Raw genomic sequence first — 17,388 nt, 5'->3', positions numbered from 1 at the left:
TTTTTCCTCTTTTTACGTGGTTTCTTTAGTGGACACTATTGATAAACTTTTTAGTTACAGAAATAAGTTTTCATTACACACTATAATTAAAGAGAAAGAAAAGGTGAATTTTTCATTTGCCATGTTCTTCTATTCTGCAACAGAGAAGATTATTTTGGATTAATGCATTTAGCTTGGCTGTTCAAGGGATGTTCTCAGAGGCAGAACAGAGAATACAGAATTCTAACTGCTGCACTCCTCCCCTGAAAGAACACTGCCTCATTACCCAAAACCTGTAACATACATACTGTATGTGGCAAGTTTAAGAGCTTTTTAATTGTCGAATAACCTTTTTCTCCTCTCTTAATTACTTAAATACCTACTGTTATGCATTCTATTTTGGGTGAAAATTTCATGTATCATACTTGATGTCTAAGATTCAGTTTGGAAATGGAGCCTTAAAAAACACTGCTGAAGGCAAAGATGGAAAAAAGAAACACAGAAAACCAAAAGTTAATTTTACATACCTAACTGCTGTAAGACAGTTGCTTTTACTTGTGCAGGAAGGTTTTCGATCTGCAAAAGCTGTTCATAAGCTTCCTTTGCAGAGTGATACTTTCTCTGCAAAAGGAAAAAAGTAAATTGATTAATCATAAAGCTTACAACAGATCACCAATAGCAATGATTTCACAGCACTGACAGCACACAAACACACTGGCAAAAAATTCTAAACTTTTTTTTTTTTTTGCATACAGTGCATATGAAAGCTTTAATGAGTGACATATATATAGTAAGAGAATAACTTTCATCAATATAGTATTTAATATAAATTGTCTACTTAAAATATTTGAGGGAAATTTGCAAATTATTAAATTTGGTCAACTCCTCATACATGCATCATGCTTCTTACACTAAAATGAATATACTGCTTTTAAGGGAAATGCTTGAGTGTGAGTCTACTTCTGAAAAAAACTCTATACAAATTCCTCCCAGGAAATTCATATCAGAAATGAAGATCATCAGTAATGGGCAGCTGGTATAATTTTGCCTCTCTCCTTCCTTCAGTACATTTGAACTGCCTTATCAACATTATTTGTTGTCCTGGTAAGAGTCCCACCATATGCAGAATTAAAACACATCCATGGATTATGCCTGGAGAATGAAGGTAATCTTATTAAGTATGCGTAAAGCATGGAAACATGCAATTCTTAACTCCCTGTAAAAACAGGTCTTGATATAGAAAACACATTTCCAGGTTAGGATCTTGGTCTTCATTGCCTTCTGGAACAGTATGAACTGTTTTGTACATATTAAAATGTTAAGACTTCTCAATATATGAATTTTTATTTTTTTTAAATAATTTAATAATGACATTTTTAAAATGTCAGCATGTCAGCATTTATTTTCATATTACCCTAACAATAATTGCTTAACAGTGAATGTATTTTAAATGCTTAATTCTTCTGTTCCTCCTCTCCCACAAAAGTCTAGAAGACATAAATGCTGAGGTCTGCTACGGATACTTTATTTTTTTTTTTTAACTTACTAAAAATTCTATAGAATTTTTTAAGAAAATTTTTTCAGATAATTCAACATTAGACTTCATTCTGGCAAACTGATGAAGAGCATATTAATATAAATGGGGCCACCTAAATGCAAACAATCGTGACTTAGTTACATTTGTTTTATGCAAAGAGTACACAGGACTGAGTACTGGTATTAAAAAAGGGACAACTGGAAGAAGACTCTGAACAATATTAATACCTATTAGAAGTTAAACATGTTATTAAGTTCTTGAGATCTCACAATCACAAAAGACATCTCTGTTGATTTAAAAACCTTATTCTAGTCAGGAAGAAAAATTAAAGCAGCAATTACATACTTTCAAATGGAACAAGGGGAAGTTGGTAGAAAAGATTTTTAATTGGTGTTCATGAAATGCAGACAACTGGTAAGAAAACAAATAATATAAATAAATAAAATATCCATGTCCAGCAAAATAAAAACAATCAGGCAAAATTTTTTTAAATTTAGCACTGGGAACAAAATTCGTAGTTTATGACTGTGAAGGGTAAGCAAATGAACAGATGTTCACTGTACAGCATGACAGCAGAGGCAGCAATCTGGATGTCAAACAGGTAAATATTAGTGCCTAATATTCACACTTTGGAGAAGATGTTTACATGCTTGGGAGGATAGAGAAAGACTTATTAAAATAGGTCTGTTTTCCAGATCTGGAGTATTTTTTTACTTTTGTTACTTGTATAATTTACCCTTTAGAAATGTCTACATACATGCCTTAAAAATATTACAGAAAAATGTCATGTTTACATTTGGGGTTATTTCACGGAATCATAGAATGGTTTGGGTTGGAAGGGACCTTAAAGATCATCAGTTCCACCTGCCAGGGGCAGGGACACCTTCCACCAGACCAGGTTGCTGACAGCCCCATCCAGCCTGGCCTTGAGCACTGCCAGGGATGGGGCACCCACAGCTGCTCTGGGCAGCCTGTGCCAGTGTCTCGCCACCCTCACAGCGAAGAATTTCTTCCTTACAGACATAAGTTAATTTCAAAGCTCCAAAGTCCATGATGTTTGGCTGCATCACGAACGGCCTTAGAAATGGGCAGGGGGATGGGAATCCAACCCGACATCTTTCTTTAGACACCCTATAAGCTACCAACCTAAAGAGCTAGAGGGACTCACACTGTCACAGATGAAATAACAGAAACAAGCATTGAACATCGTGAAAAATCACTGCTAACTCTTATCAGCACTGGCCTATTCTCTTGTTCAGAGGCTGGCAAGGGATCATTTAAACTCCAGTACTGTGAAGGTATGTAATCAAGGAATAAATTAACTTTTTCATTAAATATTACAGAGTAGAAGATTTTCAAATATATGGAGGGGTTCAGAAAAGTGTAGCACTGCGTCCTTTAAAAGAAACCAAGCAACCAGCCTGCCTCCAAAAACATCTCTTCATTGTGTCAGAGGTAATATCCAGAATGAAGTCAAGACCCTTTGTGGTTCCAAGTTTCTCAAATTCCAGAAAAGATACCCTTCCCAACCAGAACTGTGAGCAAACCAGGTCTAATAGTAGAATGCACTGAAACTTTTTTGCTCTGACTTGCATTAAAAAATAAAGTTCCTGCTGCCTATGATCAGGTCAGAAAGCATAGTTTAGGCACTTGAAACATTGGTTGCACAGTTACATAAGACACCTGGCACGGTGACCCGAGCTGTTCAACTTTCCATTTTACTCTAGCAGATCAAAAGAACTAAGCGTTGAGGATGCTTTGTTATATAAACGTGTCAGATGCACTCCACTGGTCAGAATGAAATCTGGATGGTGGCCAGGTAAGAACCGTAACACTCCATTGAAGCTTCTTAATAGCGTTTTGGGACAGGGGATTTCTGTCTTGTTGTACAGCTTTGCACCAAAAGCATTCAAAAGAAAAATATCTTGTTTATCAAATTCATATCTTTTGTTTCTATATAAATACCTTAAGTCATTTTTCACTGTGCCGTCAAAAGACAGTACATACTTTATCAAGCTACTTTTCCACTGACTGAAAATGTAGTTTGTGCCTGTCATCCATTTTAATTGTAACAGTTTTTGTTTTCATGTCACATCCCTTCCTCAGTCATATAATACCTATAAGCATGATAAAAGGGCATACAATTTACATTATATGTCCAGTCAGTCAAGTTACATATATACAATAGCTATTATTTCAGTATCTACTCGGTTTTAATTTACTTATATTCTGGAAGCTCAGTAATTGTTCTGTGATTTCCCAAAAACTCTGTGGTAGGATGTGATATAGAATTCATGACACAGCTTTATGCACTGTTGACCTCAGATGTCAAGTGCTTCTGTCACATACATTCAATTGGATTTGAAAATTTCATGCCAAATATACTCAAAAGGCACCTGGGCAATGGGCTAGACTCAACTATGTGTGTATGTATGAGAAACAGTATGAATACATATGAATTGAGAAACTGCATTTTTTTTAAGCCTAACTTTGAGAAGACATACATAATCTCATAAAAGAATTTTACTAAAAGTTCTGTTTAGGGTTTTTTTTACATTCAGCTTGGGAGACTAGTAAATGTGTATGTTTATTAAAATAGCTACTTCGTTTTATATCCTGACAGTTCACATAGAAAATCTTTTTAATTTAGCCAAAGCAAATAAAATTTTTTTAGTCATTTGTGACTTTAGCCTAACTACAAAACCTTCTATAATTGATTACATCATGCAGTTAGAAACTCAACCACACTTTATGAAAAGGAGCTTAAATCTTACCTGGATTTCATACAAGTGGGCGATGTGAAACTTAACTGTAAGAGTGGGAAAATCAAAATTATTAGTTTTAATGAATGACAACAACAATTACAGCGTGCTTTTTCAAGTGAGAGGTAAACAATGTTTTAAATCTATCAATGCAAACCCAAGATAAATTACATTTTGAAGATACAAAAATAGTATTTGTTTACATTGACATTTTATGCTTAACATAGCAGAACTGACAGAATGAATATGTATCCTAACAAAGCATTAAAAATGCAAATAGATATTGCAGAAAGGCAGTCCATGGATTTTATTTGTATTCTGAAATGCAGAGTCCATTAACCTTTCAGCAAACTTCACAGTAAAATAAGCAGAGATGCACAGCAAGAGAACACAGGTATTATTTTCTGTACATAGCTAGGTTAGCAATATAGAACAGAAAACTGTACTATACACTACCAGCTTTATACAGGTTCTTAAATTTAGGTATTTTTTTCCTTTTTAGGAATCGTCTTTCCCCTGTTACGCTGAACCTAGAAGTGTTAATTACAGATGATATTTTGGTTATTACAGTAAAGCACCTTAAATTCCTCATACAAATTGCACAGAAAGCCGTAACACTACTAGCAGCTCTCGGAGGCAAGAAAATTGCTGGTTAGAGAAAGAAAAGGAAAGTTGTTCAAGAGTAAAAGCACAGGGAAAATTATCCTCATGCTGCTCAAACCGTTAAAGAAAAGGTAGAGTGTCTGATCAATAAGGCTTGAGGCTAACCTAGACTAGCCATCGACTGGCAGACAGCAAAAGCCAGTTGAGATGAATGTAATCCTTATTCTGATTTGATGAGGAAAGACAAATTCCTTGGAGACAGACTTTTGCCTTATGTTCCTGAGGACTACAAGTAAGAAAACACCTGTTTCTGAGCAAAGCTCAATTTATTTCAATTACACAGATCTCTTTTTCTTTAAGCTACAGAAGAGTGCAACACAGAGGTTTATACAGGTAATGTGGACTTCTAGGGTTTCTCTCTGGGTCACAAGGGAGGGGAAAAGCTCCCTTTGTGCACTGCTTTGTCCTTCACTTATTATAAAGAAGGTATCCTAGTGCACTTCAGAAACCAGGTCACAAGGAAACACATCATCTAAAATTTTAATAAAACTTTTTGTGTTCCTTGCTACAGAGCACATTAACACACCCATTATGTTCACCACATCACCAAACTTCACTCTGTACTGATCAAAGAAAAATCTCTGCTTTTGTTTTGGGAGTTCAATATCTAAAAAATCTTGTATTTTTTCCCCCTTAATAGCAAAACCCCCTTCAGTGTGAAGCTACAAAAGGAAGCCATGCCATGCAGGGGAAAGAAATTAAAGTGCCACATTACAGACTACCTAACTAGAGAGCTGGCATACTTAGCACACAAACATTTCTGCTAGGAACGCACTCACTGTAATACTGTTACTCACCCAGCCTTTAAAAATCCAAGGGGTAGGATTAAGGCAATCTCAAGCATTTATGTGACTGTACCTGACACCCTGGGTCTGAGTGGATGGTTCTCCTTCTGCTAAGCAGTACAGGAGAACCTGACAAAGCACCTCTCATTCCTCCTCACTCTCTTCCATTGGGTTTGTCAGGCACTGTGCCCAAGGCCACCGGCAATGAAGCCTTTACAGTAACTCTACGTAAATCTGGGGGCGGAGGGGACTGTGGGGGAAGGGTTATGAAAACCTTACAAAAATCCAGAGATACAGTGAAAAACAATAAAGTGAGTGAGAAATAGTATTAACTAACATGAAATATAATAAAAACATATCTGGTAGAAAACAATAAATGTATATTGACCTATGAAGAATTCTGCAAATAATTTTAAAAAATTATCTGTGCCTGCTCCTGATAAGTGACAAAGCTTTGGGAAAGTCCTTGTAGCACATCTGGCTCCTTGGTACCGCTAACAGCCAGCAGTTTCATCCACGTAAACAAACCCCCTTTCACTCCCTTTGCTGATAAAATACTCACAATTCCATCCAGCTCTGAATTAAAGAAATAAAAAAATGTTTTATATACTTTATCCAATGCTTCTGAAGTTAGACTTAGGAGCTAACTTAACACCAAGAGCAGCATGAAGGTACCTTAAAACCTGAGGTAAACATTTCCTTCACAATGCCTGCCTTTTAATTCTTAAATGCTTCAAAACATGCAGGATATGCCTACTCTTGCATACAGTTCCACTAAGACAAATATAAATACCTGCAGGATGCTCTGTAACAGCCTACAGTATATAAATCACATATGACAGATCATACTGCACCAAAAGATTAACATGTTCAAGTACAGACTAATATATAGTTGGCACCTAATAAAACAATCAAATTACTTTTTATACTTCTTCCTACTTCAACAGTGTAAGACTGATGCTGAATTTTACATCTATAGATTAAATGGCATTCAAATGATCACTATCTAGATTATCAAGGTGCCACAAAGTTTTAAGTAATTGCTATTAAGTTTGTGCCATGGCACAAGCACTACATTTATAAATAATGAACAGTCAACTTCCTCCAGAACTCAAGACTTCAGAGCAATTAATAAGCTAAGTCTCAATTTTTACTTATTCCATTTATTATAACAATCCACAATTCCACTGGAAGATCTGTATCCACTCACAGATGGAGCCAAGTTTTGTAGTATCCCCCCTCTCAGTACTGATTCTTTTGATTTTGAAGGATTGTTTCATTAAGAATTGATGCAGTTCTGAGCATAAAACTTAAAAAAATCTACAACAAAATAAATGGAAATACTTATAGGGTACTTACTTTCAGCATTAGACAAAGTGCAGGGATTGCAGTCAATCAAAGCTAACTGAAAATGCTGGAAAAAAAGAGAATTATTTGTTTTTCAAACAAAGTAATAGCAGCACTCTGGCCAGTTACTAAGAATAAATCAATTTTGTACTTGAAAATCAATACTGCATTTTACCATGTGTCTTAAAGAAAACAATTTTCAATTTCTGTTCAACTATTTGTTATAGGAAAGTAATTTTTTTTTATTGCAGATGCAGCAACGCTTCTAGTAATGTAGGATGGCAACAGACATCTTCTCAAAACAACCAGGATAGCACCTAGAAGAATGGCTGCATCAAATGAATGGTCAGAATTGGAAGATCAAGCTTTCCTCAGAATACACAACTGGGAATGTAGTCATACCAGCCCACAGCCTCATGGTGAGAAACATCCAAGCTCTCCATTTTTCTATCTAGAAAAACAGAACAGTCTTTCTTCAAATGGAGTGATTTGAAGTCTTTTTTAAAAAAAACTGATCTCTTGTCAAAAAGCACACAAACTGAATACCTTTGCATTAAAACACGAGTTCATAAATTCTTACATCCTCTCCTCCAGGTATTAAGGTAACTTCAGTTACACATTAAAGCTTGTTTATTTTTAATCACTTTTCCTCAAGAGATATGAAAAATATCTTAAAACAACTGTGCATTCTGAAGTTCTGAGCCAAGTATTTCACTCTTCTAGAACGAAGGTCACACACAAGCAGAGCAATGAAGTCTGTCTGCCAGAAAGTCTGGATGTAAGCAGTCATTTCACAAGTGTCATGCTAATGTAGTGAGCACTATTTACAGTTTGAAACTCAACCAAGTGTGTTAAAATGAACGTAACAGGCAAACTCAAGTGCCTCTGAACTCTTCCAGAAACTCTGTAGAAAATTCCTACACAGTGTAGAATTTGGATTAATATATTAATCAAATACAGAATAAGGCCTACAAACATAAGAACCTAAGAGATAGCATATATAATACTATTGGTAATAAATACAGTTACCTACAAAATACAGTTTCAGGTGGCTTCTAATACACAAAACACTACTGATGCTTCAGTAGTGTTTTTTTATTTTGTTGGCACAAAAATGCTAATTTAGGTCTGGCTGTTTAAGATGCCAAACTAGGTAGCATCAGGAGCTCATCAGAAGAATGAGAGAAGAAAAAAAAAAAAAAAATATCCTTATTAATGGGTGTATATGCAATTCATTTTCAGCATTGTCATACTCCAAGCTACTAGATAATAGATAACTTTCATCATGGTCTGGTCCTAGTAATACCTCATGTATAGTATGTCTAAATAACACACATCTCCAAGATTTCTAAGAGTTTAACAGATCACTGTATTTCTAAATAAACATTTTTAACAGAAAAAATATTAGAAAATCAATGTATTAACTATAGCAAAGCATAAAATAGAATGCTGACACTTCCATGAGCTCTGAGGCACACAGTGATGCAGTTTACCTCCTCACTGACTTCTATCATCATTTGTAATATGTAACAGCTTTTAAGAAATGAAACAAACTCAAGTTGTATGGTAACAAAAAATTAAGATTTTTAATGAACATTTTAGCAGTATTATTCCCAGAAGAGAGCACAGAAAACTATGAACTCACATATACATTACTTGTAAAATAACTTTTTAACCTGAGAGCAAGCATTAAATAAATAAATATTAAATATTAGCTTATTTCTCTGCCCTGCCTGCTCCTTCTCCTACTGTTCAAGCAGTCAGACAACTTAATATCTCCCCCCACTTACATTGCAATGCAGGCTGTGTGCCTCAGAGACATCCTTTAGTCGGTTACCATAGTGATTCTACTAAGCAGGCAACTTAAAAAAAAAAAAGGACTAAATAAAAATAAAATGCTGTACTTTACATTGCATTTTGCCTGACAAAAGAAAAAAAGGAACAGACCTATATACTTTGGCCTGTACATTGAGTATACCGATCTAAATGGTACAAAATCCTTTTTGCAAAGATGTGTCATCTTGCACTGTCACTAACAATTAATATGAAAAGATAAAGAGAAATGAACAGATTTCCTCTCACCTAGCAATGCTATTGTAAAAAATAAGCAGATCTAAAGAGAAATGATCAGCAACTGTTCTGCAGTAGCTTTTCAGAAGGGCTATTACAGCGAGACTCACTGAGAGAAAGCACACAACCATATAAGAAAATCTAACCATTTTAATCTTTAACTATACCGGTAGTATCAGTGCTGAACAGTCAAAAAAGGCAGGAATATTCTTATTGATGCCTCCTAAACATTTAAATTCTTACGATTACATTAGCCGACTTTGAAATCTCAAAATCCACATGATGAAAATTTCCTGTGTAGTAAATTTCTGCTTGCGCTATACACTAAGCTACCAACAGTAAATAAACTGATAAACTGAAGCCCGTAACTACAGCAAAATAAACCATTCACACTAAACAATTTTCACAAAGCAATGCACAAAACCCCAGAACCTTTCAAACCAAGAACCTTTGAAATGCACATAGACAGCAAACCTACACCTCTTGCCAGATAAATAATACATAGCTCCCCGCTAAGTAGTCAAAATCAGACACACAAAAAAAGCATGCATGTATTCTAACGCATAAACCTCATAAGCCAAAAGCAGACCCACTAATCACAATTACCAGCACCAAAAAATTAAAAAATAGTAATAATTTCCAACTTCCATTTCTGCAACAAACAGAAGCGGCTAGCAAACATCTGCACCTCTCTCAAATATTGCAGCACTGAAGCTGGCTACTGCTGTGTGAAATAGTTATTATGCAGGAGAGGCCGCTGCAGTTCAGAGACGACATACAATACCTCAAGGCAGACAGCAGTCTATAGAAATTCAAATCCTGAGTAAGAGGATTTACCTAGAAGGCAGTGTCCTGAATGTTAAAAAGTAACAGGCTCTCTTCAAGAGCTGCAGCACAAATCATAATATACCTTGATTTGTAGCCATCTGTAATTGCACAATTATCTACAGCATATTTTGTCTCCTCTGAAGTCCTTGACTTGCCTCTGACTGTGGAAACAATTCCGAAGGTAACCTTCCCAAGGATCAGAAGCACAGTGGATTCCATACAAACAGAACTGATGAAAGCATTAGGTCTGGTAGTAAAGTAACAGCAATCTGACACTGATTTAGATAATTCAGTATGATTTCCTTGCTAGAATTAACACCAGTTCTCCTCACAAATTAGTCCTTTACCATTTAAGAGGCAAGTACCCAGGTTTTTGTTGCTTCTTTAACTGATAAATGACCAACACAAAAAGAACTGCTTTCTTCTTAGTGCAGTATTTTCAGTACTGTCTCTGTTTACATCGGAGCCAGAGACCTCGAAAATAGAGGAGACTACTCCCTCCTCCTCTCGAGGATGACATTAGCAAGTTTAAGAGCTCTCGGTTCTGCATTTCGTTAGCAAGCACGGCAAGCCATCATTTGAAACCTGACAATTCTCACGGACTTACCGTGAAGGAAAGCTCCATCATGACTCAGTAAAATTCTGTCAGGACATGGCTTTTTCTGCCTATGTGACCTAGGTGCGATGGCTGTGTCCCTCAGTGCAGCCTTTGTTCGGGTAAGTAGGACACGGAGCGCCTTGCGTAATCGGCCGTGGCGGAGCGCCAGGCCTCCATTTGCCAGGCCCGTTCAGGGCCAGGGGAGAGGGTCAGGGAAGGACGCGCTATGTGTGCTGCCATGTCAGCTCACAGCTCCGCTCCCCAGCCATCTGAATTCACAACATACGCATCTTGCAAGATAAAGGCTTCTGCAGGGCAAACCCTCTGTTACTTTTGTCCAGCATTCAAAAAACCCCAAAACCAAAACCCTTAAGACTGCGGAAAACTATCCCATGGACAGGGCAGAAGAAAGCTGCTTGAGGACAGAAGATACAAAGGTCACATATACCAATAAAACTGATAACAGGATATGCTGAGAAGAATCTCATTTTGAATAGCTACAAGTGAAAAATTCTTTTCAGACAGAAAGATCAGAAAAGCTGTTATTTCCACTAGGCAAAAGAAGGCTGCACTCAAATCTACTAACGAACGTCTTACATAGGGCACCACAGTGATTTTCACAAAGCTATCTCAATACTCACGCTGCCTGCATGTTTTATCATTATTTGTGCAACATCACAATTTAGCTATTGCTGTGTTATAAGCCCAAAAGACTGCCAGACACAACAAAATGCCACTGGGAAAGGGGATGACTGGAAGCTTGCCACCACTGCTGCATCACCGGCATCACCGTGGAGCTGGACGCCCAGAGCTGGGGTGGTTTCAGGACCTGCAGCACTCTGCCCCCAGCCCACACAGCCACCCTGCCTGAACCGAAAGCACAGCATAATCCTTCATGGGAATCTGTGGCTACCCAGCCAGTACACGTGGCTAGTTATTACTGTGTGCCCTGAATGCCAACCTTTCGGTTACAGTTACAGCCAACAAACCTGGACCAAGATACCTCTGATGAGAAGGTCCGCAAATGAAGTGTACCAGCACCAACACTCATTAGCTTGAATGCTCAACTTCTGAGTCAACTATTGCTCTTCTCATGGTTTGTTCTTCCCCTTGCCCCAAATGACAGAACATGCCACACAGCATATTAATTCAATGTGAGTATTTACTGCTCTTTGTAATCGTGGCATTTCTAAAATACACCTACAGTTTTACAGGAAAACTCCAAAATTACTCAAAAGCCCAAGCAAAACTAAGTAAGAGAGGGCAAAGAAAATACTCCATAGGCCAGACATTGTAATGGTGTGATCCACTGTCAAAACCAGTTACACTATTACTCTCTTGCAGTTTGACTGCAGTTCCATGCTGCATTTAAAAAAAAAAAACTTTTCATGTTCTTACTTCTCGTATACATCTCTCCATCATTCACATATGCAAACTACAAAGACTTAGAGAGCAATTTCCTTCCCAAATGCTGGTTTCCATCCACTTAAGTTTTTATTAAATTAATCTTCTGACTCATTTCATCTTGCTCTCCACAAGATGCTTTTTAGGTGAAGTGCCTGAAATCTTGAGTATCCACCTTGCAATAGCTAAAGCCCTTTGTTTTGTTTTTACCCAAGAATGTTGCTGACTAGTTTCTGCTAGAATTACAGACATAAAACTAGACATAAGAAATTAAAACCTCTCATAACTATGTATTTTGTCTAGTTAATTTTCCCTTAATATCTGAAAATAACTAAAGTTTCAATTTAACATGCTGAAGCTTAAAAATTACTAATCTAAGCACATATGAAAAATAACTAGGTTGTGAAACAGCACTTGAAGGCTTGGAAGCACAATTTCACTTTCATAAATACATCCTTATTTATTACCGAGAAAAAGAACATAAAAAATGAACAATATGTCTATAACAGCTACATGCTGGCATACAACAGTTGCAGTAGCTAACAATGTATTTCATGAAGATATATAGAGAGATAGGAGAATTATTGGAGTAAGTGATGGAAAAAGTGTCTGACTATAAAGAAGTACTTCGAGCTGTTCATCTGTGTATCAGTATTTAATTTATTTCATGCACATGCACGTAATTCATGCATATTTTCCTAGTAAGTTCTATTTCTTTTGAAGCCTTTTTTTAATCCTAACAAAAGCAGTATGTCTTAACATTATCAACGAATGAGAATCTTTAGGAAAATAATTAAAAAATCAAAATTGTACTTAAATTTATGATTTGCGGACAAGATCAAAGCATAGGCCTGAAGCAAACTACTAGGATAGCTGTTCTGTGTATAAATAAGGAGGAAAAAATTCTAAAAGTGAAAGGCAGAATTATTATTTCTACTGCAAGGCAGATATCTGAAAACATGAGAAATGCAGTTGTCATTCTTCTAAGGGTTTTGTTTATGGGTACAGGATGCATCTGCAATACTCAAAACCCAAAGAAAATTCCCAAAGCACAACATAAGTTGGTTTGCCATAAAATAACCTGCTCATGTGCAGAATTCCTACTGACCCCACATTACAAAAAAAACCAAAACCAACCACCACAAGCACGAGAAATAACCCCAACCAAAAGCAAACAAAACACCCTCTCACAAAATCAAACCCACAGAAATTCTCCCACCCACCCATCGTTCCCTCAAAGTTACTGTTCTAATAAATATGAAAAACTCAGATTTCTTTTTTTCCTTTAAGTAGTCTGTCAGCAAACAACAGAAGTGCGGAATTTTACATTCAGAGGGTTTCAGGATCGTAGCCCTAACTCCCCACCGAAAGCACCACACACAATACTCCAACACTATCAAGCAGAACGAGCACCAGATGGGAGACTGATTTCCCATAGCTGCCATTTCCAAAGTAACTATTAAACCAAGCAATACCAAAGCTGTGATTTTCCCTTTTTTCCTCAGCGTATTTTTTATGCACGTCAATGGTCCTACACAACACACTCAGCTCCCCCTTTGTGCTCTACCTAGCTCTGCATTCAGCTTTCAGCGGGACAAGAGGCACTGGGGTCGCCCGATGCACAGCAGCTCCTGTGTGGATTGCACAGTTCCCTTTGTAGGTATTTTTCACACCCCAAGAGACCAGACACACGAGCAGTCATTTGGTGCCTCTGATGCAGATCAAGCCAACCTGATCACCTGGCCCTCAGCTTGCAGAGCTCAAATGGGTCTGGGGCAACATCGCAGAGAAATGTTCTAGGAACTTCTCTTCGAAATCTCTTTCATTCTGACATATTCACTAGAAATCGGTTAAGATTCAAAAGCACTTAAGAGAAGAACCAAGACACATGTGCAAGACAGGATGATTACATGTAGGAAAAAGGAGGCTAAAATTGAAAAAATATATTCAATAAATAGGTAAATAACTAGGATATCAAGTGACATGCCGGAAATAATGTGGCACATGCTCAGAAGCTTGAACATTTTTTCCAACTACATTTACCAAACCAATAAAAAGATAACATTCCTAGAGATCTTGCTTTATTCTACTTTCAGATAATCATGGCGCCACAACAGCTGACACCGTCACAAAGAGTATTCCCAGTGTTGTTCGCAGGAAATGGCAAATAGGAGAAGGGCAGCAGGACACATAGTGAAGTGTGAAAAGGTTAGGACTGTGAGGTAGTAAACCTTGTTAGTATGTTGCTGCTATAGTAATCAATAACAAACCCACAACCACCCCGCCCCCTTGTCAGTTGATTTTGGAATTAATTTTACTTTTCTGATGAACGGGGCAAATTCAGCTTTCATGTATCACCTCTGAAGGTAGCACTGCCCTAACTGCCAGGTTACACAAGGATCCTTCTTTTCAGCCAGAAGGGCCACTTCCCATCTCACACCCCCCTGCCCCCACCTCTTAATGTCAGCCTGAAGGCCAAGTAATTTTCAACAGCACTGGTGTTCTTACCAGTTTATGGCAATGGGATAACAGAGCAGTCAAGGGTTCTCATAGCAATTTGCAAGTCTTAACTGCAGCAATGTTAAAAACATGCAAAAGCAGTAATTGATTTGAAAAAACACTCAGAGTTGATTTTATGCTTGTTAAACAGCACTCTAGCAATTATCTTGATCATCAACATCTTAAAATAGTAAAAATTAATTTTGAGCTTAAATTGCTTACATAAAATATAGATGATTTATGGTAATGCTCTAAAATTGTGAAAAACATGGAACATATGACCTTCAGACTCCCATCTTCCCCCTTTACTGAAGACTCTTACTGACAATGACTCATCTGTTGGCAATGGTTTATTCTTAGCAATTACAGACTTAATATGAATGTTTAAATACCATCAAAAATATTATGATATTTCAAAGTACATTAATGCAACATTGGTACAATCTGTGAAATCCAGAAGTCACAAGCGAATACTAGATGAAAAGTTACTTCCACTTTCTGCCTCAGTGTCAAATAGGAAGCTCAAACTGGGCTACGAATCCCGTTATACAGAGCCCCAGGGAAAGGGTCCGTGCACAAGGTCAGTCATCCATCAGACTGGATCCTAAAGCCCATAATGGTTCTCTAAAATCCTGGATCCTTTTAAAAAGGTCCACAAAGCCCAAAAAGGCACAAGACAACTGTGTCTTTTCATTACTTCAGGTTACTTCTCTGAAGAGACAAGATGCTCAGTCTCAGAGAAAGAGACAGACTGTGAAAACATCCTTTCACACTCTTTGATCTTAGCTCTTCCTCGTTTTATTCTCCCTATGCTTGTGCATAACCACTGCACCCAAACTTTGTTTTGTTCTCTTCACTAAGTATTTTCTGACTTGCCTTTTGTATTCTTGTCACTCAGAGTTCTGGCTTAAGTGTGGGGTTTTTTAAACCTCAACTCAGGGATCAGTCAGATTGGCTTTCAAAGAAGCTACTGTCCTGCTTGTTCTTTGTCTACTCCTCAGTTGATATATTCCGATGTATAAACTGGTATGTTTCTATCAGTATTACTTTGTTTTCAAAGTAGATCAGTCTCAGTACTCCACATTAAATCTACTGAAAAGATGAACTGAATACAGCTGTAATTGTTCCGAGACTGAGTGGATTGCCCCACTGGGTCTTTTCTTTCCTACTCCTCACTGTTATTCTCTGCTAAGGATTGCCACCTCCATAGCAAAGGAAGCGAACCAGGAACTCTACCTCAGGTGTTTCAGTTGGTAATTCCAAAGCAGAGTTTCATGTTATGTGTTGCATCAGAAGGTGGTAAGAGAACTCTACCCACTCCTTCCCATTCACGCACTCCTGTCATCTACCTTGCATTGAATCTAGCAACTGGGCAATCTCAAGCTGAGCTGTTTTAGACTTCGGAGCCACCTCAGTCTGCAAATGGGAAAAAAAAATAATCACTCTATTCAATGTAGCAGAGGATGCTGAACAATGCAATCAGGATTGCAAGGTGGAAAAAGAGAAAAACCTTTCAGTAACAACCTGCAGTTACATTGCTTTAAAGATAATGTAAAATTATCCTTACGGCACCCCCTCACCCCTGCCCCGTTTATTTCATCACCCTTTTGAAGATCTTCACTCTGCTCCAGCTGTTTTTGTTGATGCCATTTGTTTTCTTAAGTGACTTAATCACATAGCACATAAAAGAAATGGAATCATGATAATTCTGCGTTACAAAGGAGTAATTTCCTTCTGTTTTTAAAATAATATTTTGGTGTTTGTCACATTTGTAGCTGGGGTATTGAAAACTAAAAGTTTGGTATACTCAAAATCCTTGTGATAAATGACCGTTTTATTTCACAAAGTTGTGAAGATCAAACACAGTAAATTACTTAAGATTTAATTCTCATAATACTTATTTAAATACTTGATTCACTGATGGAATTACATATTTCATGGCACAGCAGGAAAAGGTTATTTTTTTCTTTATCAATTTCTTCTAGTAAAAATACTGCTGAAGTTCCTTCCACTACCTGATTACAAGTTTACTACCTCCTTGCAAACGTACTCTTCTGTTTTGACCCTGACTTCCTTAAAACTAAACCCAAACTGTACTACTTCAGCACTTCTTTTATTCCCCCTGTATCATGACAGGCAGTAATAAATTTGTGCCAAAATACAAAGAAACAGGACCACCCAAACTCACACATAATCCCTTTCCCAACACAGTGGTCTACCTCTACCTCCCCATGCTCTCTTTTGCCATTCATTGCACTGAATCTTTCCTACCTCTATGCAGTATCATCCTCTCTAATCACAATTTCCAACTCCACCTGTCTCTGGAGGTGAAAGCCTGGACTCTGGATGTAAAAAGGAAGCCTGATGTGACAACTGCTTCCCATTATTACAAATACTGAAAGGAAAAATTGATATTAACACTTTATTGGACAATGTGATTTTGATAGCCCCACAAATACAACTTCCAGGAAAATAATCTGCCAGGAAAAGGAAGCCACAAGATTCTTGAAAACAAAACACCTAATGTTTTCAGTAGTTTTGGGAGAGATCAATATGCAGAAATAGGTTTGTAAGTTACACTTAATTACTAATTACAAAATTCTCAGCCCTGCAGGTGTATTTTCCAGCACATAAAACTCTGTTAAGAGAACATTTCCTTTTTCCAAGACACACATGCCTAAATTTACAGTTAAGGAAGAAAAGAACATGGGGATAGATTAGGAAATGGTAGGAGGAAAAAAACTGGGAAAACATGTTGAATGGAGGGAGATAAAATGACAGATTATAACTGGAGACCAAAAAAGAATGCAAGCAGTAAAAATTTATTTAAAGGAATACAGAAGAAACAAAGTACCATATAAACACAAACCATCTGTAACTGATTAGCTGGGAATTGTTGCCTTAGAAACTGACTCT

General features: G+C 37.2%; 1 protein-coding gene across 22 annotated transcripts in view; it reads right to left on the bottom strand.

Moving 5' to 3' along the window:
• Positions 1-17,388, bottom strand: part of KDM6A (lysine demethylase 6A) — a 162,871-nt gene that overhangs the window by 56,628 nt on the left and 88,855 nt on the right. For 11 of the 22 annotated variants that reach the window (XR_008746832.1, XR_008746831.1, XM_055801793.1 and 8 more), the window contains exons 7-10: positions 7,086-7,140; positions 4,291-4,325; positions 1,862-1,927; positions 507-600 (exon numbers count right to left, since the gene is read on the bottom strand). Coding sequence is in view for 20 of the 22 variants with exons in the window: in XM_055801793.1 (XP_055657768.1) it covers positions 507-600; positions 1,862-1,927; positions 4,291-4,325; positions 7,086-7,140 (250 nt within the window). In the remaining 2 variants the exon portion in view is untranslated. Of the gene's footprint in view, positions 1-506; positions 601-1,861; positions 1,928-4,290; positions 4,326-7,085; positions 7,141-10,578; positions 10,600-17,388 lie in introns of those variants that run through there. The other 11 variants (XM_055801800.1, XM_055801805.1, XM_055801798.1 and 8 more) reach the window with 2 other exon arrangements.

The sequence above is a fragment of the Falco peregrinus genome, chromosome 4, assembly GCF_023634155.1.
Source record: "Falco peregrinus isolate bFalPer1 chromosome 4, bFalPer1.pri, whole genome shotgun sequence".
NCBI classification, from domain to species: Eukaryota; Metazoa; Chordata; class Aves; order Falconiformes; family Falconidae; genus Falco; species Falco peregrinus.
This window is presented reverse-complemented; position numbering and strand designations above follow the sequence as displayed.